Source organism: Cucurbita maxima, unplaced genomic scaffold, assembly GCF_002738345.1.
Source record: "Cucurbita maxima cultivar Rimu unplaced genomic scaffold, Cmax_1.0 Cma_Scf00013, whole genome shotgun sequence".
Lineage (NCBI taxonomy): Eukaryota > Viridiplantae > Streptophyta > Magnoliopsida > Cucurbitales > Cucurbitaceae > Cucurbita > Cucurbita maxima.
In genome coordinates, this window is record NW_019272029.1 from 2,477,617 (window position 1) to 2,502,274 (window position 24,658).

Sequence of the window (24,658 nt, forward strand, 5' to 3'; positions counted from 1 at the left end):
ATAGCTTTTTTTTTTTTCAAGGACTTCTCCTCAAAGTTTTAAAATTTGTCCGCTAAATAGGGGTTTTCACACCATTGTAATGAATGTTTGTTCCCCTCTTCAATCAACGTGTGATCTCACAATCCACCCTCCTTGTAGGGCCAGCGTTCTCACATACATACCACCTTATATTTGGCTTTGATATCATTTATAACCACTCAAATCCACTACTAGTAGATATTCTCCTTTTTATGTTTTCCTTTAAGGGTCTCCACTCAGGTTTTAAAATGTGTATGCTAAATAGAGGTTTTCACGCCATTGTAAGAAATGTTTGTTCCCCTCTTCAATCACAACACGTGATCTCATAGTCCACCCTTTCTTATCCCAGTGTTCTCACAGACATACTTCCTTATGTTTGGCTCTGATATCATTTGTAACAACTAAAACTCACTACTATTAAATATCATCATTTTTAAGTTTTCCCTTTTAAGAGTTTTCACTCAAGATTTTAAAACGTGTACGGTAGAAAGAGGTTTCCACATCTTTATAAAAAATATTTCGTTCACCTCTAAAATCAACGTAGAATCTCACTATAGATTTCTTGAACCATTCTAAATAAACGAAGTGACACTAAGAGACATCGTTCAAACGCACTTCTAAAAGGGGTCTAAAGGGTTAAATAACCCAACCCAATTTCTCCTCAAATTTCTCGATAAGTTTATAAACAAACACAAAGCAAAACAAGAAGAACATTACGAACAACACAAAAAAAAAGGTACTCTTTTTATTAAGTTAAATGGCAAAAGACAGCAGATGGTTGTAAACCAAGAGCATTCTCAAAGCAAAGAGTCAGTTCTAGCAGGCATTCTCCTAAGAAAATTCTGAGGAAAACAAGGCAAAGCAATCCTAAATCTTGGGTGTCTCATAACATAAAACCCCAATGATAGCACAAGAAGCTTGAAAGGAACCACATACATCCCCACAGCTCCAACAAGGCACACCATCATAAACAGCGTAGTGGCCCTTGGATCCCTCCAGCTTAGCAGCCCTTCCACCCTCTCCCCTTGCGTTGCTATGTCCCCCATCAGCACCTGCATTCTCCCCCCGACATGCCGAAGCTTATCATATCGTCTTTTCAGCACTCCTCCATTCGCCGAGCTCGGGAACGTATCAAATTCCTCCTCTAAGTCATCGGCTGTCACTGCATAAGCATACGAGAGCTCGGTGTCCATGTGCGGCGGATGCCTTGGCCTAACACGGTAGCGCCACATGCCAAGCACGAAACAGTAGAAAAACACCGTGGGAAAGATTAGTTCAGGGAAGAACACAACGAGTGTAAACATTATATGAACTGCTATTGTCATGGTAGGATTCCTCCAGCTTCGAACGCAACCGAACCATTTGCAGAACAAAATCAACCAATCGAAAAGCGCTGCGATTCGGTTGAAGTTAGCTTTGGATTTCCTTATGCTCCATATGTGTGAATCTGCATCAAGCATGTAGTAGATGACCTCCCTCCTTAGCTTCGGCTCGGCTCGGGTTAGTCGGTCTGAAAGAATGTTTAAGCATTGGTCTCTCAAGTGATCCATTTGGTAAATGGATAAAGGGAGAGTGTAATGCATTTCAGGTAGCAAAGCTTGTGCATAAATCTGCACCATGTTGATCAAAGACAAGCAAGAGAACCTCACTGCCAGTTGAATTTCACCCATCTTCTTCACACCACTGGCCTGCAATGCCACAAGAGGGTAAGAATGTGTATAGATCCGATCGGTTTCGAGCGTCGATAATCGAATCCGAACCTTCCCGATTCGACTATCCTTCCCTTTATCCTCTCCTTGGAGATAGCCATTATCAAACACTCCAATGGTTAGAACAGTACATGGATCATAAACCTCAAAAATGTACTGCTCATTCCATTTTGGAGCTGAGGTATTAGTAACTGTCCTAGTCCTCACCCATTTCGGTCCGTATTTTGCAACACAAAACGCATCGGTTCGATTCTCTTTTGGCTTCATCGGCAACAACCCTGAAGCACTTAAGATACCAAGCTCTAAGACACCGATGCGCAATGGCCATAACGACTTTGACGTTGCTCGGAGATCACTCGCGTAGTGAATCGGCTCATGAAGAACATGGTAGCCTCCATCTAAAGACACCCTTAAGTGTAATTTGCTTGCAAACTTTACCTCCTCTGTTTCAGCCACCTCTGCCTTGTCGCTGTCGGGCCTCTTGAGATTGTACCATTTGTTCTCCACCGGCGAGCTGTTGTTTCTTACCTCAATTTTGTCGAGAGGAATTTGACAAACACCAAGAACATGAATTTCATTTGGATTAATCTTATCAACAACACGTAGCTCTAAATTCTTCTCAAATGGCTCTGCAGCTACCAGCAACATGTCATGATTCCATGTCGGATTCAAGTTTTTACTCTCTGATACTCTGCTTATCATCTGAATTATCCCAAGTTTTGCTTCGATCAAAACCTCTGGTTTTCTGTTCTTGTCTTTAATGACTAAATCTTGAGCTTCGATTATGTTCAATCTCAAGTACCAAAGCCTCGGCGACTGATAAACTTTTGATTGAGTGTTGACGACACCGTCACCGGTCGCGGCGGCCGCGTCGGAGTGCCACGCAATTGAGTAATGGCTGTCGGCTTGAGTCCCCATCCAAACAGAGAGCATTAACTCTCCCCTGACTCGGCTGTCACCGCCGTTCCGCTTCTCAAGTTTATACCACTGTGACGCCAATTGACTGTCCGGCGGTACCCGCATAGGAACGTCGGAGATACTCAAAACAATGCTGCCGACCTCGGCGTCGGCGGCGGATTTGTTAAACAGAGAGATTTCGACATCGGTGGTCTGAATTCGATCTTTAGCAAAGGCAAAAACAGAACCCCATTCTGGGTTTGCTGATTTCTCTAAGGTTTTCGTGGATCCTCTGTAGTTTCCAAGCTTGATTTCGACAAAAGGGTCACAGGGCGGCGTTAAATCTCTTGCTCTTTCGACTTTGACATAAAGAAACAGCATCTGTTCGACGAGATCGAACGTAGTACTGATACGAACCGAGGATTTTCCGCCATTGATGTTGGGGGAGGTTTCTTTAAGCTTGAAATCTTCGTGTGGTTTATGTGGGGTTGGTTGATTCTTCTTCCCCATTGATGAAAAAGCTTCAGAAAGTTACTTGAATATCCCAATGGCCTGCAAAACGAGGAGAACTTCAAGCTCCATGGAAGGAGGGAAAACAGAGCATTTTAATTGAAGAAACAGAGGAATGGCCGTAAAATGTATAGCAGAGAGATGAAAATGGTAACTGACGGAGAATGGAGGAGAGAGAGAGAGGAAGGGGGAGTGACAGAGAGGACAATTCGGGAAACAAATCATTTCTCTAATTCTCTCTCTTCTTTTATTCATCATCTCATAACTTCCTATTTAATTTAAAAAATATTTAAATATTTTCATCTACTTCTAATAATTATTAATGTGCTAAATTAATAAATAAATATTTCAATCTTTTTAAAAAAATATATTTAAATTTTTAGAACCTTCGTTAATATTTTTTAATATTTAGAGATAATCTATAAAATATCAATATACAAAATTTCGTTCGTGACAGTAAGATACTTTAATTTTTTTTTTTAGGGTATTTTGATTAATTTAAGTTAATTATTAAATACTAAAAAACTGAAATATATTTATTTCAACCCTATCATTAATTTTATAATTTTAAAGGGCATTAATGTTATATTTATTGACAGTACTACAAAATAAGTTACATAATCGACCAATTATGCACGGTTTTAATCTAAGTCTTAATAATACAATGTATTTGTATTAATAAAATAAAATAAAATAAATTAATATTACTTTGTTTTTTATTTATAATAATATCAAACAAATGGTGAAAATTAAAAGTAAAAAAGATTCTCACGATTAAATTAAAGAACAGTGATGAAAAATGGTAAATAATAGAAAAGATCTGTAATTATTCTTTGCTTTGTTTTTAATATTTTATAATTTCCTTTTTTAATTTTGAATTATCTCTCCATATATTCCCATATTTATTATATAATTGAATTAGATGATTTTTTTTTTCAATTAATTTTTTGATGACGTGTAATTATAAATAATAATGCTTAAAAAAAAAAAGAAATGCCACGTGCGTGCTGCACGAGCTTAGATCAATCTCTTCTTCTCGACTGGATAAACCTCTGGCCTCGCCTCGGGGTTCTTCCATAGCGTCTTCTGTCACTCGCACCACAAGCTCTGCACGCCAAAAATGGCTTCCATCTCATCCATATTAACGCCGGCGAATCTCATCCACAGCTCCATAAAACCCACGGAAATCCCGCAAAATTTATCCACTCAATTTCTCCGACCGATCTCATTTCATCCTCGTTATACCCTCCTCCGTGTCTCTCCCGGTCTTCAAACTTCCGCCGGAAAACGCCGCACCAGACTCTTCGCTGTCGCAGAAGCGGCGGTTTCTGTCCAGGATCCTAGTTCGGTGGCGGCAAGGAAATTGTACATTGGGAATATACCTAGAAATGTGGGTAATGAGGAGCTCACTCGGATTGTCGAAGAACATGGCGCTGTGGAGAAGGCTGAGGTGCGTAATTTCTGCTTGGAACTGTTCTTTTCTTTTGGTTATCCTGAATTTTTGTTTGATAATCTGCGTTGTGCCTGATTTTCGCGGATTGCTGGATTTTGAAGGCTTATATCTTAGTTTGTCTGGAACGTTCGCATTGATTTAGTTTACTTGTTCTTAAATTCATTAGAACTGCTCAATGTTGCCTGATTTTGTGCTGGAATGTGATTAGTTTCACTTCAATAATAGACAGGATAACACTAGATAGTTTATGTTAATTACTTATATACGGTTTTCAAACTGTTCATTCCAAGTAGAAGATCTTATGCCATTATCGTCAGAGCATGCCCGTGGAGCCCTTCACATAGGTTTATCCATTGTTGTTGCGGACCGGGAACTGGGTATTGGGAATTTGTTGAGGATTGTTGGGAAAGGAGTCTCACATTGACTAATTAAGGGGTTGATCATAAGTTTATGAGGTTTTTTGGGAAATCAAAAGTAAAGTCACGAGAGCTTAGGATCAAAGTGGACAATATCTTATTATTGTAGAGGTCCGTGATTCCTAACATAGTATCAAAGTCATGCCCTTAACCAAATGTCGAACAAAGAAGTTGTGAGCCTCGAAGGTGTAGTCAAAAGTGACTCTAAGTGTTGAACAAAGGGTGTAGTTTGTTCAAGGGCTTCAGAAAAGGAGTCGAGCCTCGATTAAGGGGAAGTGTTGAACAAAGGGTGTAGTTTGTTCAAGGGCTTCAGAAAAGGAGTCGAGCCTCGATTAAGGGGAGACTGTTCGAGGGCTCTATAGGTCTCAGGGAAGGCTCTATAGTGTACTTTGTTCGAGGGGAGAATTGTTGGGAAGGAGTCTCACTTCGGCTAATAAAAGGAGTTGATCATGGATTTATAAGCAAGGAATACATCTCCATTGGTATGAGTTCTTTTGGAAAACCAAAAGCAAACCATGAGAGCTTATGCTCAACGTGGAAAATATCATACTATTGTGGAGGTCCGTGATTCCTAACATAGTATCAAAGTCATGCCCTTAACCAAATGTCGAACAAAGAAGTTGTGAGCCTCGAAGGTGTAGTCAAAAGTGACTCTAAGTGTTGAACAAAGGGTGTAGTTTGTTCAAGGGCTTCAGAAAAGGAGTCGAGCCTCGATTAAGGGGGAGACTGTTCGAGGGCTCTATAGGTCTCAGGGAAGGCTCTATAGTGTACTTTGTTCGAGGGGAGAATTGTTGGGAAGGAGTCTCACTTCGGCTAATAAAAGGGGTTGATCATGGATTTATAAGCAAGGAATACATCTCTATTGGTATGAGTTCTTTTGGAAAACCAAAAGCAAACCATGAGAGCTTATGCTCAACGTGGAAAATATCATACTATTGTGGAGGTCCGTGATTCCTACCTTCTATTAATTGAAAGAATTCTAGCATCCCTTTGTTCTTAAATCTTTACTTGGTAACTGTTGGTGTTGGCTTCAAGACTCTTATTTGTTCCATTTCCAGGTCATGTATGACAAATACTCAGGAAGAAGCCGCAGATTTGCCTTTGTTACCATGAAAACAGTTGATGACGCTAATGCAGTAATTGAGAAACTGAATGATACAGTAAGTTAATAGTAATACCTACAAAGTGCAACAAAAATTGTTTACCACTGTTCACTTGCTGCTAGATCATTTGTGCTGACAATATTGATCTAACAACAGGAAGTCGGAGGACGAACGATTAAAGTCAACATAACCGAAAAGCCTTTGGTTAATACGGTCGATATGTCTCTTCTTCAGGCAGACGAATCCCAGTTCATTGACAGTCCCTACAAAGTATATGTAGGAAACATTTCAAGTACAGTTTCTACTGAAACACTCAAGAACTTCTTCTCCGAAAAGGGTAAAGTTCTCAGCGCAAAGGTTTCACGGGTTCCCGGTACCTCGAAATCGAGTGGCTATGGTTTTGTTACTTTCTCTTCAGAGGAGGAAGTCGAAGCTGCCATTTCGTCTTTTAACAACGCTGTAAGTAACTCGCTTCGATTCTCTATCGTGTCGAATACCGTGGTATCGATACCAATTTATGCACACTCTATCTCACTTTCTGGTCCATATCACATAATATACATTGGTTTGGTAGACATTATCTGTTTCCTTAAGCAAATGCAGCTACTATAACATCTCTGATGACTAACATGTGAGAAAATTTTCTAAAAACTTGTTGAAAACATTGTAACGGCCTAGACACACCGCTAGCAGATGTTGTCCTCTTTGGGCTTTTCCTTTCGGGCTTTCCCTTAAAGGTTTAAAACGCGTCTGCTAGAGAAAGGTTTCCACCCCCTTATAAATGGTGTTTCATTCTCCTCCCCAACCAATGTGGGATTGTAGGATGTCACAATATCTAGACACGAGGCGGTTTGCCAGTAAGGACACTGGCCCCTAAAGGAGGGTGAATTTGGCTGGGGTCTCACATCGATTGGAGAAATGAACGAGTGCCAGCGAGGACGTTGGGCCGTGAAAGGGGGTGGATTGTGACATCCTACAATCCCACATTGGTTGAAAAAGAGAACGAAACACCCTTTATAAGGGTGTAGAAACATTTCCTTAGTAGACGTGTTTTAGAGCCTTGAGGGGAAGCCTGAAAGGAAAAGTCTAAAGAGGACAATATCTGCTAGCGATGTGTTTGGGCCGTACATACATCTTCGGTTAGTTATCGATATTACTCCGCGGTTGGATGAGCCACACTCTCAAAGATGATGGCATATTGATCCAAAAAAGTTGGAAGAAGGTTCTGTGTCTGATATGTTTTTCTTTGCTGCAGTTATTGGAAGGCCAACCAATCCGCGTAAACAAGGCATAATTTTGTAGAACAAAATGTATGGAAGTTTCACTTTTGCTTCTTGTTTCAGTACCGAATAGTTGATCATTCTTTAGACTCGGTTTCGTGTTGTTTTTAGTTTTTTGAAATGTATGCTTAGCTCTTACGGGACGTTTGTAAGTAATTATGTGGCACTTACTTTCACTATCGAGTAAGTCAGCTAACTCGAAATCGTGTCGCTTTTGACCTGATGACGTATACCCAAGTCTCTGACTCTGGTCTAAGAAGAATATTTTAGAAAACGAGGGCTGAGATGCAGTCATGGGTAACACATCTTGGACAAGCATGACCATGACATCACGTAAGCGATAGCTTTATACTAGTAATTAATGAAAAATAGACAAAATGGACCCAAAAAAAATACTACCAAAATCAAATTTAGAAATTAAAATGTCGAATTTAAAAATACAAAAAAAAAATTAAAAAATTAAAACTTTTGAAAGCATTCTTTTTAAATAAATAAATAATAAGATTATATGGGATGAGTGGACGAGAAGATGAAAATGAGAGGAAATAAAATTGACGTGTTAAAAAAAGCCGTCACGACCACATCGTGTGGGGTCCACGGGTGGTTCCTTGTACGGCAAGCAATTGGACCAACAAAAATTCCGTCTATAAATATTTCCACAAAACCTCGAAGAACTTACAGGATCGATCCCAACTGCCACCAAGTTCGTTACTGAACCATTTGAAATGGCCTTCTTCTCCTCTCAAATGTTCCGCTGCTGCTTCCCTCCCTCCCGAGTCTCCTCCGCCGGCAAGGAGATTCCGTCGAAGAATCTGAAACCGGAGAAGAAACCGGCGCCGCCGGTGCGCAACGGAGCTCCGATTGTCGTGTCCTATTTTCCGGTTAATCCCTATCCTTCTCGCATGTAGTGAGCGGCGGCGGCTATTTAGTTCTGAACTCCATGTATTTTTTTTGGATTGTACAAGGTTGTTAGAAAAATTTGAACTATTTTTTGTTGGTGAATATTATTAGATTATAAAAATATTATTAGATTATAAAAATATAGTTTGTTATTACTTTATAAGTCTGTCATCCCTTATCCTATATTCCTCAAATTCCTGAAAATTTTTTAATATCTCTAATAATTCATTTAAGTTTCATCCAAACTAACCTTAGCCATAGAAAAAAAATAATAAATAAATAATGCTGGGTCACAAAAAAAAAAAAAAAAAAAAAAAAAGAAAAGTCATTTTCGTCCATCAAAATTGACTCGGGGCCAAGAGAAGAAAGAAATTTCAAACGATTTTCTACGACGCATTCTACCATAAAAGCTACAACCTTCTTTGTTACAAAATCATAAATCTTCGAGGAAAGACTGATTCATATTTGACGTTCTATTATTTCTTATAAACCCACGCATATAAATAAAATTTGTCAAAATCTAAATATATTAATAAAATAATAAAATAATAATTCAAAATGTGTTTAGAAAATTATTTATAGAACAAATTGCAAAATATATTAATGTTAAATTTCTTATACTATAATAATATAAAAATTTATTATTTACTGTAAAAAAATATATTTAATTTTGTGTAAAATTTATAAAATAAAATAATACATCGAAGACTTTCGTCATTGTTTATGTGATTTAAGGTAGATTTCCCTTTCACGAGAAAAATCAAATTTCAAGCATTTTTTTTTTCATTTATTTAAATTTCTTCTATTATATGATTAAATATTGGAAATCTTTTTTTTATATTAAATTACTAATTGCCATACGTGTCTTATGGATAATTTTGACTAAAATAATAACTAATTTATAGTCAACATTTTAATATACTTTACTTTAATTTGTATTATCTCGTTAAGAAAATAGTAATAATTTAATGATAATAAGGAAGTTGCTAACTAAATTTGTACCATAGGAAGTATCGTAATTAGTACTAAGGAAGTAAATACACGTTTGTAAATCCGCGTTAACCCATTACGTATCACAATCAACTTCACAATTTTAAAATACGTCTATTAGAAAGAGGTTTTCACGCCCTTATAAAGAATGTTTTGTTCATCTCTAATCGATGTGGGATCTCACAATCCACTCTATTGAGCTTAGCGATTTCGCTGACATATCATTTAGTATCTAACTCTGATACCATTTGTAATATTGTCCGATTTAACATGTTACGTATCGTCGTTAACCTCACGGTTTTAGGCTCCGCAGTCTTATAAAGAATACTTCGTTTCTCTCTTCAACTAATGTAAGATCTCACCATTCACCCCACTTGGCCCCAGGACCTCTCTAGCACACTACCTAGTGTCTGGCTCTGATACCATGTGTAACAACTCACGCCAACCGCCAGTAAATATTGTCCATTTTGACCCATTACGTATTGCTTGTCGCTAGCAAAGGTGCGATACATTGTACCTTACTCAACAAGGTGAATAAAAAGGTTGAAAAGGAAAAAGGAAAGAGGTTGGCAAGATCTTTGCTTGTTCCCCAAACTCAAAATTTTGACCATTCCAGTCTTTGCAGTCTTCGAAGTGGACTATAAATTCATCATATCTTCATTTAATTTCTTTCCATCTCAAAAAATCTAAGCAAATTCTTCCCTTCTCCTTTGATTTCTTAAAGCCCAAAACGCAATAAGATGCCTTCTTCTCTCATAGTCTCAGCTCTCCTGGGTTGCTTCCTTCCTTCTCTCTCTTCAAAGGTCTCCCATGGTGAAGAACGTTCAAACATGAAACACAAACAACAGCCCTCCAAACACAAACCAAAATCTGATTCACAGACATCTCAAGCTCCTATAATCGTCTCTTATTTCCCAGTTTCTGCAAATCTGTCTCGCCTGTGATTTTCATTGTGAACTCTGTTCTTGAATCGATTCATCGAAGCTGAAGATCATGAAGCTTTTCCTTGTGTTGGATCCATTGATTTTGATATTTTTGGCTTGTGGGTGTTTGTAGAACATGTTCTTCTAGTTCTTAGCTCTGTTCTTTTTTCCTGTTCTTTTGGGATTGATTTGTTCCTATTTGGAGACTTATACATGTGACATTTTTATTTCCTGGTTTCTCTAATGGTTACACGATTAAAAACATATATGAACAAAAAAACATGCAACTAAGTGCTTAAAAAATTGTTCCAAATCGTCTCTTCCAACAGCGATCATTACTATTCAATCCCCAAACCATTCTCATAAGAAATCAGGATTCTCAATGATGCATGTCAAAAGAAGAAGGAATAAGCAGAAAGCCTTACTTGGAGGGGTTTGCCTTTCATGGATCAGAGCAGCCATTGATGCAAACTTTTCACCACACATATTGATGAGTGAATGAGGCCAGCAACAGTGAAGAAACAAATTTTCGTTCTAACGAGTCGAAATAGCTCGGCTTCTTCGCTTTCTCAAATAACATGGACGAAGAACATGTAACATCCTTTCAATAGTACTTTCAGGCAGCCTATTTGAAGTAGATTGATAGATTCTCAGCCACAATCATTACTAAGAATCTTGTATACTCTGAAAGCACTGATATGCAAAACTATATCTGTGCAAGTAGCAGTTCATTCCATGTGTCTGGTATGCCAGGCAAGCACCAATGCAAGCAATCGCTTGTGTTTAAGATTGCTCGACGGGTATAGCGCGACACGTGCCCTTCGTCGCGCAGCTGAGAGATGGCAGTTATGTCTAGGATCTTCACCTTGGTACCCTTTAAAGCACTTTCAACAACAATGTCACTAGATCCATCTTGGACAACCTCACTCCCACCAGACATAGGAATCATATTATCACAGGATCCTCCAGTGTTCCAATCCCCATTGAAGAAATGCCTTGGCGAAATTGTCCTAAAGAAAACTTTTAGATTACGACGATGTCGGGGAAGTTGCGAGTCGAGCCATTTGGCAATGCTGTATACAGTCAAGTTCTTGGCCTTCCCCATATCCAAAGGCTTCTTTTCTTCCACTGGTTTTCCATCAACATACATCACCCACCGATTTGCTTCAAGTTTTCCCCTATTCCAATGGTGTCCTGTATTCAAAACCAACACATTGAACTCATGGAGAAACTTTCTCATGAAAGCTGGGGGTTGATCCAAATGCATTGCAATATTTGTTGCTGGATCTGTTCTATTAATAGGTTCTAGATCAGAGAGGCTGGCTGACCAGTAATATAGAATGGTGGTGTTCGTGTCTGGAAACCGATACACCCATCCGTCGGGTCGACGAGCCCTGGGAGCTTTGGCTAGACCATATTCCTTCCCCACGTCTTCGACTTCAGGGCTCTCTTCCCCGCCAGTGAGCATACACATTAAAGATTGAAACTGCTGCCTACCTAATGAATCTCCTATAAATGCAAGTGTTTTGTTCTGCATTCTAAGAACCAAAATTGCAGTCAAATCGCTAGAACTAACAAGGTTTAAGCATACAATACACACAAGCATTTCGCTCATGGAGGGATAAAATCTCAAGTACCTTCTAAGGAATGATGAACGCTCAAACTCAGGCATGTAGCAATTTTCCGGTTGCCACCTATATCCTTCATAAGAAAAGTCCTTTCTTTTTGTTAGTCTACAGGCCCACATTATTGATAGCCATTGTTTGCATCCTAACCCGGAATACCATGGGCGCCTATTGTCTTCAACCCATCTACCTTTGGCGTAGTTGCAAACTGAAAGAGCAGCAATATCTTAGATACGAACTGGATATCATTTTTCAACAGATCAAAAGCTGAATTCAGTGTAAAACTACGAAGAACAAACAAATATGTGCCTAAACTTTGAGAATCTAAGCTCTACCTTTGGAGATAGAATCAGCATCAGAGTAGTCTGAACCTTTTCCTGGTTGTTCTTTTTCATCTCTATTATTACTTCTTTCCTTCATTTTGTCTTCTGAATTACCTATTTCATCCTTTGGATTAGTTGATGTTGAGGAACTATTTGCCACGTTCACTACATATTCTAAGCCATGATATAGAAAATTAATCTACAAGCACAATGCTATGAACAAATAAGAGAAAACAAGACAGAGATTAATGAAAATCATTCAAGTTGATGACATTTAAGCATTCAAGTGAAGTTTCCAAAGAAAGAAGGCGCAGAATTCTACAATTTTTATCCCATTCTTAACATAGATTCACAAGAAACTTCTCAAATGGTAGAAAGAGTATATAATTATGATCAGTTGGGCAAATACCTGAAAGTGGTATCATATACTGCTGTCTTGTCAGTGGAAGAAAACTAGCAAAATAGCTTTTATCCCAACTCCATAACAATATGGTTGTAAACATAAGAACAACCAAGGCAATGGAAAGATGTCCCCCCCTCACCCTGATGATGTTCCCCCCTTTCATCTCTTGCTTATATCACATGAATTGAAAATGTTCCCTCATTTGATAGACAACATATGCCTCTCTATACATCTGTGGCAACATAAGAAATTTTCAGACAAACCAGTAAACAAAAACACAACTCCATTTCCCTAAGTAACATTATGGAAGCAAATGAGCCACGGATTGCTGCTAAATGCCATTATAATAGCTAACAAATATCAATTTGGTATGTAGAAGCTAAGATCATCAGCTATGCAAAGCTAACTCGATCAAACAGAGTCTTACAGAAACAGAGGTGCCACAATCGACCACAACCCAAATGTGATTTCGTTCGATTGACACACCGATCGACACGACCCATTAGCAATTCTTGGAAAATAAGAAGAGGGTAAGGAAGCAAAAGCTAAAACAGTGGAGATTGCACTAAAAGAATCTGAATCAAACAAGAAATCACGCACCCAAATGAGGGAAACTGGGAGATTCTGATACTGACGCGATTTCTTAGGAGAAAATCTGAGGCATTTTCGATTTTCAGAGAGAACTACAGAGCTCTCCTCTCAAAATCATCAGATCCGAAGTAATAAAGGTCCAGAGACGACGACGGTGAGACAAAAGAGAGATTTCAGAGACCACCCTTGGAAGTTTTCACAAATGACTAAAATACCCCTTACCTTTTCCACGTGGCGTATTCTGATTGTTTGTGACCCAAGCCGGTGGGAGGTTAGCTCGATCTTCGAGGTCGAGCTTTTATTCCTCATGAAAATTGTCTCATTATTGAATCTGTGAATAAATAATAAAATAATATAAAAAAAATAAATCTAAGCTAAATTAGAAGTTTATGCGTTTATATTTATTTCATCCATAAAATTTCAATATATTTTTTAATTTATAGTTCTAATCTATTTTAACTAACAAATAAATATAAAATTTAAATTAAAACTTATATTTAATAAAACAATTAATTATTATATTGGGTAACAAAATCGTGGATATTCCGAAAAGTCAACGCTCGTAAATCACGCGGCTAGCTCATTTACTTGATAATAATCATGGGCCAGGCCATTATAACGGATGGGATTCCTGGACCACGAGGCCCAATTAAGCTGGCCCAATTAAGCTACGCCCCAATTCAGCGACGGCCCATATAACGAAGAGAGTTGCGCATTTATTTGCTATTTCAAAAGAAAAAGGCAGAAAAAATCCTCGAGTTGCGATGGACAGTCCCAGGAATTTCAATTTGGTCTCTCGCACATCTCAAAAGGCCACTCCTCGTCTCCTTCCCCTTTTACTTCATTTTTTTAGGCAGGCCGCCGCCACTCCTTTCCTTTTGCCTTCTCATCTTCCTCAAAGTCCATGTGTTAGAGCCGTAGAGCCACAGGCTTCCTCTCATTTATCCCATATTTATTCCCCTTTCGGACATCGCTTTTTCCCACTTTCTCCTTCGCCATGGCTCGTGTTTGCGACCTACAGTCTCTTTCATCGCTATTTTCGTCTCGCCCAACAATACCCAGATCCTCAAATTTCAAACCCATTTGTTCTTTTCACTGCTCTTCTTCTTCTTCGCCATTTACAGAGAAACATTCCGTGAAGAGATACCAAAGAGACGATTGGGTGTACAAGAACCAAGCGGATGAAAGTTCTGTTGCTTCATCGTGTTCTATTTCGTGTGATTCTGAGTCTATACGGCAGAATGACATTGCCTTGCAGCTGCCGGAGCTGAAGAAATTGCTGCAGGTGCTGAGGGAAAAGAGGGCAAGTAGTGGTTGCGATGATGGGAAATGTGGGCCTGGGAATGTGTTTCTGGTGGGGACTGGCCCTGGAGATCCAGAGCTTTTGACATTGAAGGCGGTGAAAGTGATTCAGAGTGCTGATTTGCTTTTGTATGATCGATTGGTGTCTAATGATGTGTTGGATTTGGTGGGTTCTGATGCTAGGCTTCTCTATGTGGGGAAGACTGCTGGTTTCCATAGCAGAACCCAGGTGAGCTTTTTCTTCTGAAAATCTCTACTTAATATGGGTTTGGTTTGGCTTTTTCTTTTTTGAGATTTTTGCTGAATGGGTATTTGTTTAGGAGGAGATTCATGAGTTACTTCTGAACTTTGCTGAAGCTGGAGCTACAGTTGTGAGGCTTAAAGGAGGAGACCCTCTTGTAAGTCTGAATTTTGAATGGCTCATTCAAATGATTTTTAGTGATGCATCCTGAAAATTCTGTTGTTTGTGTTCTTTTTAGGTGTTTGGAAGGGGTGGGGAGGAGATGGATTTCTTGCAACAGCAAGGGATTCAAGTCAAAATTGTTCCTGGTAAGTGCATTTCTGAATCCAGTTCTTCAGTCCCTTCAGAAGTGGATGAACCATATTAGGTTAGAATGTAACACCTGTTTGGGATGGCTAGGCACTCGTAGGCGCTCCCAGCGAGGCTTACATTCTAACACATCGACGTAGAGCATTTCTATGAGCCACATTGGTGGAGAGGGAACGAAGCATTCTTTATAAGGATGTGGAAATCTCTCCCTGACAGATACGTTTATAACCTTGAGGAGAAGCTCAAAAGAGGAAGCTCAATAGGGAAAGCCTAAAGAGAATAACATCTGTTAGCGGTACCCTATTTTCTGTCCTTGACTCCTTCCAAATGAAGGGAATGGAGTGACCTTAAGTTATGTGGAATAGAACCCGGAGTAAGAAATTAGGTAAGACAAGCTCGAGTAAGTGAGGATGATTTGGTTACAAGGTCTCTTGAATTTGCTTCATGCTCGGAATCAATCACTGAACTGTCATTAACATATTACATTCTTATTCCCAACGTAATCTCTATGCATCACCAGTTTAAGGAAACTACTCTTAAGTACCTTTGTTTCTCTTGCAGGGATAACTGCTGCTTCAGGTATAGCTGCTGAATTGGGAATTCCTTTGACACACAGGGGCGTTGCGACAAGTGTCAGGTTCCTCACTGGTCACTCGAGACAGGGTGGAACCGATCCTCTATTTGTCGCAGAGAATGCAGCTGATCCAGATTCAACTCTGGTGGTATACATGGGTCTATCAACTCTTCCATCTCTGGCCCTTAAGTTGATGCATCATGGTCTGCCCCCTGATACCCCAGCTGCTGCCATTGAACGAGGGACAACACCCCAACAAAGAATAGTAAGCACAATTCTCTGCTGCCTTCAACTTTTGTTCTGAGTTGGGTAGAGTTCCGATTCGTTACCATTCTAGCAAATCTACTTAAACCAGGAGATCTCTCTACATCGAGCTACTTTTTTAGTGACATCTGGGCCTAGACTTTAATATCAAGGGGGCAGGGCATACTTTCACTTGGTCTTTTCATTTCATCTTGGTGTCCTGCCTTTAACAAATCTTGCTTGGATCTATTACATTTGTGCAGGTTTTTGCAGAACTGAAGGATCTTGCAGATGAAATCAAAGCAGCAGAGTTGGTTTCACCTACTTTAATTATAATTGGAAAAGTGGTTTCTCTCTCACCACATTGGTCACTTTCTTCCAAAGAAGCCTCCAGTTTGGTAGAGGCTTAATTGAGTTAAAGAGTCTACAAAAGGTTACAGGAATAGTTCTTCATTCTGTCACTTAAAAAGCTCTGGACGCCGAGTTTTTCCACAAGATCTTGTTGATTTTGTGGAGAAAACATTGAAACCATGACAGAGCGGAAAAAGAAGAATAGGGGACTCGTCTTTCTGTTCTGCATTTTAGTGGTCTGCCCATTGCCTTCAAATGGCTGGACTCTGGTTTTCTGCGAAGGACGGGAGTGATGCAGTGGTTTTCCTCCTTGGATGCTACTGCCGGAGCACGGTGAGCAGCATCTCCTCATACGATTTCTTGCATTGGTTCAAATAGAACCTCCAAACTTCAATTTTTTCTTAGTTCATGTTCATGAGGCCTCTGGTGCAATGAGATTACTTTATCACCAACCAATGTATTGTAGAATTGTCTTTTATCTTGAGTATAACTTCTCCAAATAACAAAGAAATACAGACTATGAACGGCAAGCTCGTAAATATTGTAGAACTTCACCTCAAATATGACTTTATAGTTCCTGCAGTCCGGGATTTGTGAATAATAACGTTTCACTCCAAATGTCATTAAAAAAACATATATACGATATGCTAATCACTATTCCATAATCTCTCCTTCCTCCAGTTCTTCAACTCCCTTGGAAAAGTCTCCTTCCCAATCAAGAAAATCATCTGAATTGATTTGTGCCATGATATTTGAGCATGTATCTAGCAGATCTTGCTCAAAATCAAACTCCAATCCTTTCGGAACTGCTAGCTCCTCGGCCTGGGAGCTTGAATTCGGGCCATTCCCAAACTCATGGTTCCCCAGTGTAGCACCATGCAGGTTTTGGGTGTGGGCTTGAAGTTGATACTTTCAACAGATCAAGAACCTGAGGATTGCAGGAGTTGTCATCATCTTCTATTTCTTCCACCCTGAAGGCAACACCTTCATGACTAGCAAGATCATTTTTTCCAGTATTGGTATCTTCTGGATTATGACTCATTGGATTGGCCGTTTTAACTACTTGGAAGTTGGGAGTTTGAGAGGGTAGAACAACATATATAATAGGGTATTCCACAAAAACCAAGTTGTAAAATAGTTGTCTAATTGGCAATCTCGAGTCCAGCTCACGGAAAGGCGATGTAGCTCCCTATATACATATTAAACATAATAAACAAGGCAAGTTAAAGGAAGCTCTTGGATATCTAATTCTTTCAAGCAAATAGCTACTATACAATCCGTCCTTAAGGAATGCTTCATTAAGTGAATTGACAAAATCGTTCTAATTCCATGCTCAAACATGACACTAATCCTAGAGCGGTTTACTTTACCTTTTCTTTTACATCAAAAAAGAGACTACATGGCTCTCTACCTTGTAATTACAAAATAATGACAGACAAATGACAAGCGGGCTGTAGGACAGAAGTGCACCGGTTACCGCTAACAAATATTTTCTGCTTTGGCCCATTACGTATTACTGTCAACCTCACGGTTTTAAAACGTGTTTTTAGGAAGAGGTTTCCACACTTTTGTAAGGAATGATTCATTTTCCTCTCCAACTGATGTGGGATCTCACAATCCACCCCCCTTGGAGGCCCAGCGTCCTCGTTGGCACATCGCTCGGTGTCTGACTCTGATACCATTTGTAACAGCCCAAGCTCACCGCTAACCGATATTGTCCGTTTAGGCCCATTACATATCGTCGTCAGCCTCACAGTTTTAAAACGCGTCTTTTAGGGAGAGGTTTCCACACCCTTATAAAAGATGCTTCATTCTCCTCTCCAACCAACGTGGGATCTCACGGGCTATGCCACTAATCGACTACATCTTATATGAAATACTTGAGAAACAACCCAAAGGAACTGAAATAAAACCTTGGGATTTGTACGGACAAAAAATTTGAGGCTATCCAGCTGCTCACAGAACTTCTGAAGTTGATTTTTCCACGGACTTGGTTGTAGATGGTTTTCAAGAATGGTACAGAGCTTCGAGCTTTCATTAACTCTGCAGAAAAAGGAAATACTTTCAAAGCATTTCATTATTCAGGTCCAATCACTAGGCATGATTTTGGAGGAAAGAACCAAAATAAAATGATAATAAACCATCCTTCCTATGGCGTTGGGAAAAGAACTCACCCATGGTCAACTAAAACAATATCTGTAGAGTTAAACCGCCATTCCATTGTCCAGAAGATTGTTTTTTCCCTGTAAACAAAGAAACTTCGTTTATCAAGGAACAATTTCAGAAAAGAAAAGAGAAAAACTTAAGTAGAATTGCTTCCCAGAATAACAAACTAGGTGCCTGATTGATTGGCCTAATCCTGAAGAATTCTTATTATCAAACCTGCAGTATGACCACTTCCATTCTTAAAACAAACTACAGTTACTAACTTGAAGGTTGAGCACAGTGAAGTGACTGTCAATATACAAAATGTTTACATGGTGATCAATGGTCTACAAAGTTCAAATACAATAACAAACCAAGATCATCATTTGGAGTAAAAACATCTAAAATTCTGCTACTGAGTACTTGGGATTAAGAAAATCAACCAACCACATCATTATGTTAGGAATCACCACTCTCCACAATGATATGATATTATCCACTTTGAGCATAAGCTCTCATGGCTTTACTTTGGGTTTTCCCAAAATGACTCATACCAATAGAGATGTATTCCTTACCTATAAATTCATGATAATCCCTTAATTAGCGAATGTGAGACTCTCTTCCATCAGTCCTCAACATCAGAGGATACAGCTTTCTAGATAACACATGGATAAATAAGGAGAAGATAACCTCTTGTCATGTCGAGTTTGATTGTTTTCCCTTTGTCATTTCTGTAGGGAGAAACATGATTTTTGTTCTCCTGCTTGAAGCAGCAGTGCCCAAACTTTTAAGATGAAATGGTAGGCGAAAGTAAGCATGAGTATAAGGGCACAATTTCTTTCTGAATCTTTGAGCTGATTCAGCCATTCTTTTCACTTCCTCCAGCAAATTATAATCTACATGTCGTAAAAACAACCATTATATCCATTCTTAGAGACGCAAGAACACAGATATGCGAATCCAATCAAATTACAAAGCTAAACAGTTCCAGAACCACTAACGCAAAATCAGTAGTAATTGAAACATTCAAAACCAGTGAGATGAATCGAGGGAGGGAGTTCAAGTACCAGAAAGAAGGATGGAATCGTTGAACTGAGAAAGCGGGACGAGTTGGATGTGCTTCCTCTTGCCAGTACAGCCACTGTGCCTCTTGTGAGCATTGACGCAGTTGAGGCTACAAGAGCGCAATGAGCAAGCGGGGCACTTGTACTTGGATGGCTTCGATTTACACTCTTCGCAGAGTGATGATCCTCCTTCTCGGTTGGAGCTTGTGGAAGCTGACACAGTTGCATCTCCTTCGGCCATCTTGGACACTGGAACGAGCGCCGGTTCTGAATTTCACCGGCGACGATGACTAGGTTTCGTAATTTGAATTTGTATAATTTCGTTTGCGCATCAAAACTTGTTTGAAGGGTTTAAAATGGTTCTTTAATCTCTAAAATTTCCTTTATTTCTCTGTTAAAAAAAAATAAAATAAAAAATAAAATAAAATAATTAAATTTCTTTTATAGTTGTAATAGAAATTTATATATATTTTTTAAAATGTTTATAAATGAGATAATTCTTAGAACTTTTATCTTCTTATTGCCCTTACCTTACTTATAACTTGACTTCTTTTCAATACCTATTTGTGTGATGGTGTGTTAGATGATCCACTGTTCTCTTCACTAGCATTATCACACTCGTTTACGCGCTCGTGTGGTCCGATGAGTTCCAAAGTCGTTTCTCTTATTGTAACATGAAGGTCACAACCTATTCTACTTATAATGATATTGTGACATTCTGCCCCATTTAAACTAGCCATCATCCTCACCGACTTAGAGGCACAATCACTCCTTGGATTGTGACACTCTCCCCCATACTTAATATTGGTATAAAAAAAATGATACAAATGTAAAACGTGAAATATTAGTTCTATTCCTATATTAATGTATTTTTATTTGTTTACATAAAAATAAAATAAAAATAAATTAGTAATGTTTTATTATTATTATTATTTAGACAAAATAGTTGAGAAATAGCCTGTTTTATATATGCATACGACATTTAAAAAAATAATTATAAAAAAAAAAAAAAAAAAAAAAAAAAAAAAAAAAAAAAAAAAAAAAAAAAAAAAAACCATATTCCCTCTATCGATCATGAGAGGAAGAGAAAGGTGAAGCAAGCGAAGAGTCCGACCGTAAATGTTGAAGAAACCGGACCAATGTCGAAGCGAAGGGACCGGGGACGAAGGATGTCGAGTACCCATAGCCGGCGGTACCTTGTGCTGTCGGAGACCAAAATCATGGTCGCAGGAAGAAGCCGAAGCCGGTCGGACGAAAACCCCGCGTCGTCGTTCGAACCCAAAGCTGTCAGAGATAGAATGTCAAGCCAGAGAACAACCTGTCGTTCGAGCCGCAGACGGTGCGACGACGAACAGCTGAATAACGTCGACAGCCGAATGAAAACGAGAGAGGGTGTCGATTTGCGGCTGAAATGAAAAAGAATAAACCAATGGGCAAATAGGTAAATTCCGAGCCAGCGGAATTGAATACAACTATAAGCTCGGAAATAATTCAGCTGTAGATCGAGTTCACATCCGTTGTCCCGGAATTTTTTTTTTTTTTTTTTCCCATAATTTTGATGACCAAAAAACTGTTCTTGCGCTCGCAAACTCAGTCCCAAACTCAGGTTAGGAGTTCATAGTGTTCTATTTCTCCATCGCCGCTGGTTCCCATTTTACGTAATTCACTTCAATCTCAATCTCAACCCCAATTTCTGCGCACTCCGCCGGCGATTCGTCTTCTTCCCGCCAGATTTGAGCTCCAACGCCACATTACTCGGCGCCTCTACTCTCCTCTGTTCCCGATTTCTTTTTCTACATTATACTTTCCGGTGTCTTTCTCAGTGTATCCAAGGGTTTTCGGTCGGTTTGCGAACTGGTTATGGACATCGAGCCCTATGATAGTAGCGGTAAGTAAGTTAACTCTAATCATGCTTTCGTTTCAATTATTAGGGTTTTCAAGTGTTCTATTTGGGAATTTTACCCTGTTGGGCTTCCAATCTTGCTTTGTGAGGATTGGAGACCTTTTACACTTGTTTTTGAGGGAATTCATTAATCCATGAGCCGTGATGAGCTGGTTAAGAACATACCATGTATAAAAATGGTTGTAATTGTTTGGATGATTGGCTGTTTGGTTTTTGAGCATTTAAAAGTATCTGTGAAGGAACTAGTTTATCAGTGTTATTGTCCTGTTTGGAACACAATGGTTAAATATTGTCCTCTTTAAGCTTTCCCTTTCCGGGGAAGAAACCTTGATGGAAAGCCGGAAAGGGAAAGCCCAAAAAGGACAATATCTGCTAGTGGTGTGTTTGGATCATTACACAAATTACACAATAACTATCAGCTGTATAATTTGTTACACCGTCCATTTCAGGAACCGATGATGATCTCCCTCCATCGCACCAGAATAGAATTGCAAGAGGTGGTGGCCGTGTTTCAGGGAATGGAAGATCAGGCATGGGTTCTGTCCCATATCACAGGATGTATGGTGAAACTGACATGGAAGCTCAAATTCATCAACTTGAGAAGGAAGCTTACAGTTCTGTTCTTAGAGCCTTTAAAGCTCAAGCTGATGCCATTACTTGGGTACTTTTGTTTATATTTCAAGTATCTAATAGTCGTAAATTTATTTGATCAGGCTTTAGGCTTTAATGATTGCCTCACGGAATGTATTTTCTTTAGGAGAAAGAAAGTTTGATCACAGAACTCCGAAAAGAGTTAAGATTATCAAATGAAGAGCATAGAGAGCTTCTAGGACGAGTTAACGCGGATGACATGATTAGAACTATAAGGTTCGATAACATGAAAAAGAAAAATATCAACCAATGCTTTAAGAGGTTGTAGTTTTGAGGGCTCTTTTTAATATTGATGGATACCTTCGGGTCATGTTACAGGGAGTGGAGACAGGCAGGTGGGCATCAGCCTGGTAAGCTCAGTACCAGCCAAGCTATTCATGATCCAATACCCAGCCCTACCATCTCTGCATCGCGCAAGAAACAGAAACTAACCCATTTGGTTCCTCCACAGTCGTTTACTGGTCCATCTCCATCATTCCACCAACAAACTATTGCTTCTCCTCATCAGCCATCGTCGTCTGTTGCAAAACGAGGAGCTATCCCTACCACCAAGGGCAAAAAACAAAAATCTGTAGCTAAACAGTACCAAACTTCAGTTCCTAGTGGCAGGAGTCAAGTTGCTAATAGGGTTTCTTCTGGAGCCATTGAGGCAGCTGAAGGAGCATCATTGAATCCATTTATTGGGAGGAAAGTAAGAACTAGATGGCCGGATGATAATAACTTTTATGAAGCTGTTATAACTGATTACAATGCTGCTGAGGTAAATTATCTTCTTTAATGGTTTACTAATTCGTATTTCAGTAAGGAATGTTGCTGAAAGTATATCTATGTCTACTCAGGGACGACACGCTTTGGTTTATGATATTGGTTCTGCAAATGAGACGTGGGAGTGGGTTAATCTCTTAGAGGTATATCTATCTAGCACTTGTTCTTTGAACTCGAGATACTTGCATCCTCACTTCTATGGGTTTTCCATATCTGAAATCGTGTGAAAATCATATAGGCACAGAATTCATGTTTTGAAATGTTTGTTAAGAACTTGGTTGGGGATGGATGATGGGTTGTTGCAGCCCAAACCCACCGCTAATAGATATTGCCCTCTTTGAACTTTTCCTTTGAGGCTTCCCCTCAAGGTTTTAAAACGCGTCTACTAAGAAGAGGTTTTCAAGGAATGTTTCGTTTCCCTCTCCAACCGATGTGGGATCTCACTATCCACCCCCTTGGGGTCCAGCGTCCTCGCTGGCACATCTTTCGGTGTCTGGATATAATACCATTTGTAACAGTCCAAACCAACTGTTAGCAGATATTGTCCTCTTTAGGTTTTTTCTTTCAAGCTTTCCCTCAAAACGCGTCTGCTAGGGAGAGGTTTCCACACCCTTATAAGGAATGTTTCTTCCCCTCTTCAATCGATGTGGGATCTCACATGGGTTTTGTATCCTTTTTCTAGAGGATTACTGGATTGGCAATGATTCCTTCCATAACTTAGTTCTTTGCCTATATGATTTCTACATGGAAAGATACATTTGTTAAATTTCAATATTCCGTTATGTTATGTAATCGAATTAAGCACTACCTATTCGAAATTTCACTGGATTCGAAGATCTGAGTTCTTAGAAATGGAATACAATCATCGCTTGTGCTTATACCTAGAATTGGCCGTGTAGATATCTCCGGAGGACTTCCAATGGGTTGATGAGGATCCAGGAATCCCACATAGAGGTGGTTATGGTGGATCAGGTCACGGAATGAACCGTTCGGGAGGTCATGATGGCTCGGGTGCAGGTAGACGTAGAGGAGTCACCAAGTCTCAGTCGAGAAAAGATTTTTTGCCATCAAAAAATGGCATCGGCAAGAAGACATCCGACGATATACGGATACTCCACACACAAACTCTAATTAGAGAGGTACAAGCACAAGGGATTTGTTCTTTTGGCCTTTATGAATTTGTTGGCTTTCTAGCATCCATATATAATCATTTTTTACTTTTTTGTTTAGTTGGAGAGAGTCTTTGGTTCAAATCATCCAGATCCAGTTGAAATTGAAAGGGCAAAGAAAGTTCTCAATGTAAGAAGCATTTGATTCAGCTGCAGTCTTTCATTTTATTCTCTTCACCTTTTAATTCATACACTAACTTACTCTGTCCAGGACCACGAACAATCACTTATCGATGCCATTAATAAGCTCGGAGATATTTTTGATGTCGGAAGCGGTAAGTTTCATTTCAGTCTCAACTATGCTTCTTCTTGTTTACTCTTTTCGCATGCTTATGAACATCGTATCGTATGGACCACCTTAGAACAATCCATAATGCCAGCTGAATGATAACTCTAAATCCCTTGATACCCTGTCTGGTTTGGTTGCTTTTGTAACAGACGAAGGTGGCCACCGGTTCTCGCACGAGCAATCCATGGACCGGGAATAACGATAATTACTTTGAATGGAGGTGGTTCACTCTGCAAGAGCATCCTGTTGATAAAAAAAGGTGATTTGGATGTGGTAAGCAACTTTTGAGTTAATTGGGGAGTGACACACCTAAACTCTCAAGCTCCTTTTTCCTTGTAAAATACCAGGATGGGGTTGTTTGTTTTCTTCTACTTCTCCCTTTTTTTGGCAATGGTAAGAATTAAGATAGGAAAGCTGATGGGTTGCTTATGTAAACTTTTAAGAAGTTTCCTGGTTTAGAAAGAAAAGATAAAACATACCTAACCTATCAACAGCTAATAGAAGGAAAATG

General features: G+C 39.2%; 6 protein-coding genes across 12 annotated transcripts; 3 read left to right on the plus strand and 3 right to left on the minus strand.

The window, feature by feature from the left end:
- Positions 1 to 799: 799 nt before the first annotated feature.
- On the minus strand, positions 800 to 3,225 carry LOC111488377 (FT-interacting protein 1-like). Its single transcript, XM_023136087.1, has one exon. It carries the CDS (start codon positions 3,132 to 3,134, stop codon positions 816 to 818), a length of 2,319 nt encoding a protein of 772 aa, XP_022991855.1. The 5' UTR covers positions 3,135 to 3,225; the 3' UTR covers positions 800 to 815.
- Positions 3,226 to 4,175: 950 nt separating this feature from the next.
- Positions 4,176 to 7,542, plus strand: LOC111488418 (30S ribosomal protein 2, chloroplastic-like). The gene is made up of 4 exons (XM_023136155.1): positions 4,176 to 4,584; positions 6,062 to 6,163; positions 6,263 to 6,565; positions 7,362 to 7,542. The coding sequence occupies exons 1-4, from the start codon at positions 4,255 to 4,257 to the stop codon at positions 7,398 to 7,400; spliced, it is 774 nt and encodes a 257-aa protein (XP_022991923.1). The 5' UTR covers positions 4,176 to 4,254; the 3' UTR covers positions 7,401 to 7,542.
- Positions 7,543 to 10,467: 2,925 nt separating this feature from the next.
- LOC111488394 (protein trichome birefringence-like 14) lies at positions 10,468 to 13,299 on the minus strand. Of its 3 annotated transcripts, none has more exons than XM_023136122.1 (6): positions 13,151 to 13,299; positions 12,557 to 12,782; positions 12,157 to 12,312; positions 11,837 to 12,044; positions 10,735 to 11,737; positions 10,468 to 10,689 (listed from the first exon to the last, which is right to left on the minus strand). In XM_023136122.1, the coding sequence occupies exons 2-5, from the start codon at positions 12,711 to 12,713 to the stop codon at positions 10,906 to 10,908; spliced, it is 1,353 nt and encodes a 450-aa protein (XP_022991890.1). In that variant the 5' UTR covers positions 12,714 to 12,782; positions 13,151 to 13,299; the 3' UTR covers positions 10,468 to 10,689; positions 10,735 to 10,905. The 3 variants fall into 3 exon arrangements, with proteins under 3 accessions (XP_022991890.1, XP_022991889.1, XP_022991891.1); XM_023136121.1 differs by having other exon boundaries at positions 12,157 to 12,321; positions 13,151 to 13,298; XM_023136123.1 differs by having other exon boundaries at positions 11,837 to 12,032; positions 12,160 to 12,321; positions 13,151 to 13,297.
- Positions 13,300 to 13,738: 439 nt separating this feature from the next.
- On the plus strand, positions 13,739 to 16,645 carry LOC111488402 (uroporphyrinogen-III C-methyltransferase). Its single transcript, XM_023136137.1, has 5 exons — positions 13,739 to 14,672; positions 14,764 to 14,841; positions 14,923 to 14,992; positions 15,555 to 15,832; positions 16,074 to 16,645. The coding sequence occupies exons 1-5, from the start codon at positions 14,139 to 14,141 to the stop codon at positions 16,218 to 16,220; spliced, it is 1,107 nt and encodes a 368-aa protein (XP_022991905.1). The 5' UTR covers positions 13,739 to 14,138; the 3' UTR covers positions 16,221 to 16,645.
- On the minus strand, positions 16,603 to 19,755 carry LOC111488427. Of its 4 annotated transcripts, none has more exons than XM_023136167.1 (5): positions 19,374 to 19,753; positions 18,997 to 19,202; positions 18,336 to 18,357; positions 18,075 to 18,204; positions 16,603 to 17,350 (listed from the first exon to the last, which is right to left on the minus strand). In XM_023136167.1, the coding sequence occupies exons 2-5, from the start codon at positions 19,004 to 19,006 to the stop codon at positions 17,015 to 17,017; spliced, it is 498 nt and encodes a 165-aa protein (XP_022991935.1). In that variant the 5' UTR covers positions 19,007 to 19,202; positions 19,374 to 19,753; the 3' UTR covers positions 16,603 to 17,014. The 4 variants fall into 4 exon arrangements, 3 of the variants coding, with proteins under 3 accessions (XP_022991935.1, XP_022991933.1, XP_022991934.1); XM_023136165.1 differs by having other exon boundaries at positions 18,336 to 18,404; positions 19,374 to 19,752; XR_002719190.1 differs by lacking the exon at positions 18,336 to 18,357 and having other exon boundaries at positions 19,374 to 19,755.
- A 675-nt stretch (positions 19,756 to 20,430) lies between these two features.
- Positions 20,431 to 24,513, plus strand: LOC111488397 (protein EMSY-LIKE 3-like). 2 transcript variants are annotated; one of them, XM_023136125.1, is made up of 9 exons: positions 20,433 to 21,258; positions 21,723 to 21,934; positions 22,031 to 22,140; positions 22,243 to 22,684; positions 22,764 to 22,832; positions 23,589 to 23,828; positions 23,920 to 23,988; positions 24,070 to 24,133; positions 24,297 to 24,513. In XM_023136125.1, the coding sequence occupies exons 1-9, from the start codon at positions 21,231 to 21,233 to the stop codon at positions 24,344 to 24,346; spliced, it is 1,284 nt and encodes a 427-aa protein (XP_022991893.1). In that variant the 5' UTR covers positions 20,433 to 21,230; the 3' UTR covers positions 24,347 to 24,513. The 2 variants fall into 2 exon arrangements, with proteins under 2 accessions (XP_022991894.1, XP_022991893.1); XM_023136126.1 differs by lacking the exon at positions 22,031 to 22,140 and having other exon boundaries at positions 20,431 to 21,258.
- The last annotated feature ends 145 nt before the right edge of the window (positions 24,514 to 24,658 follow it).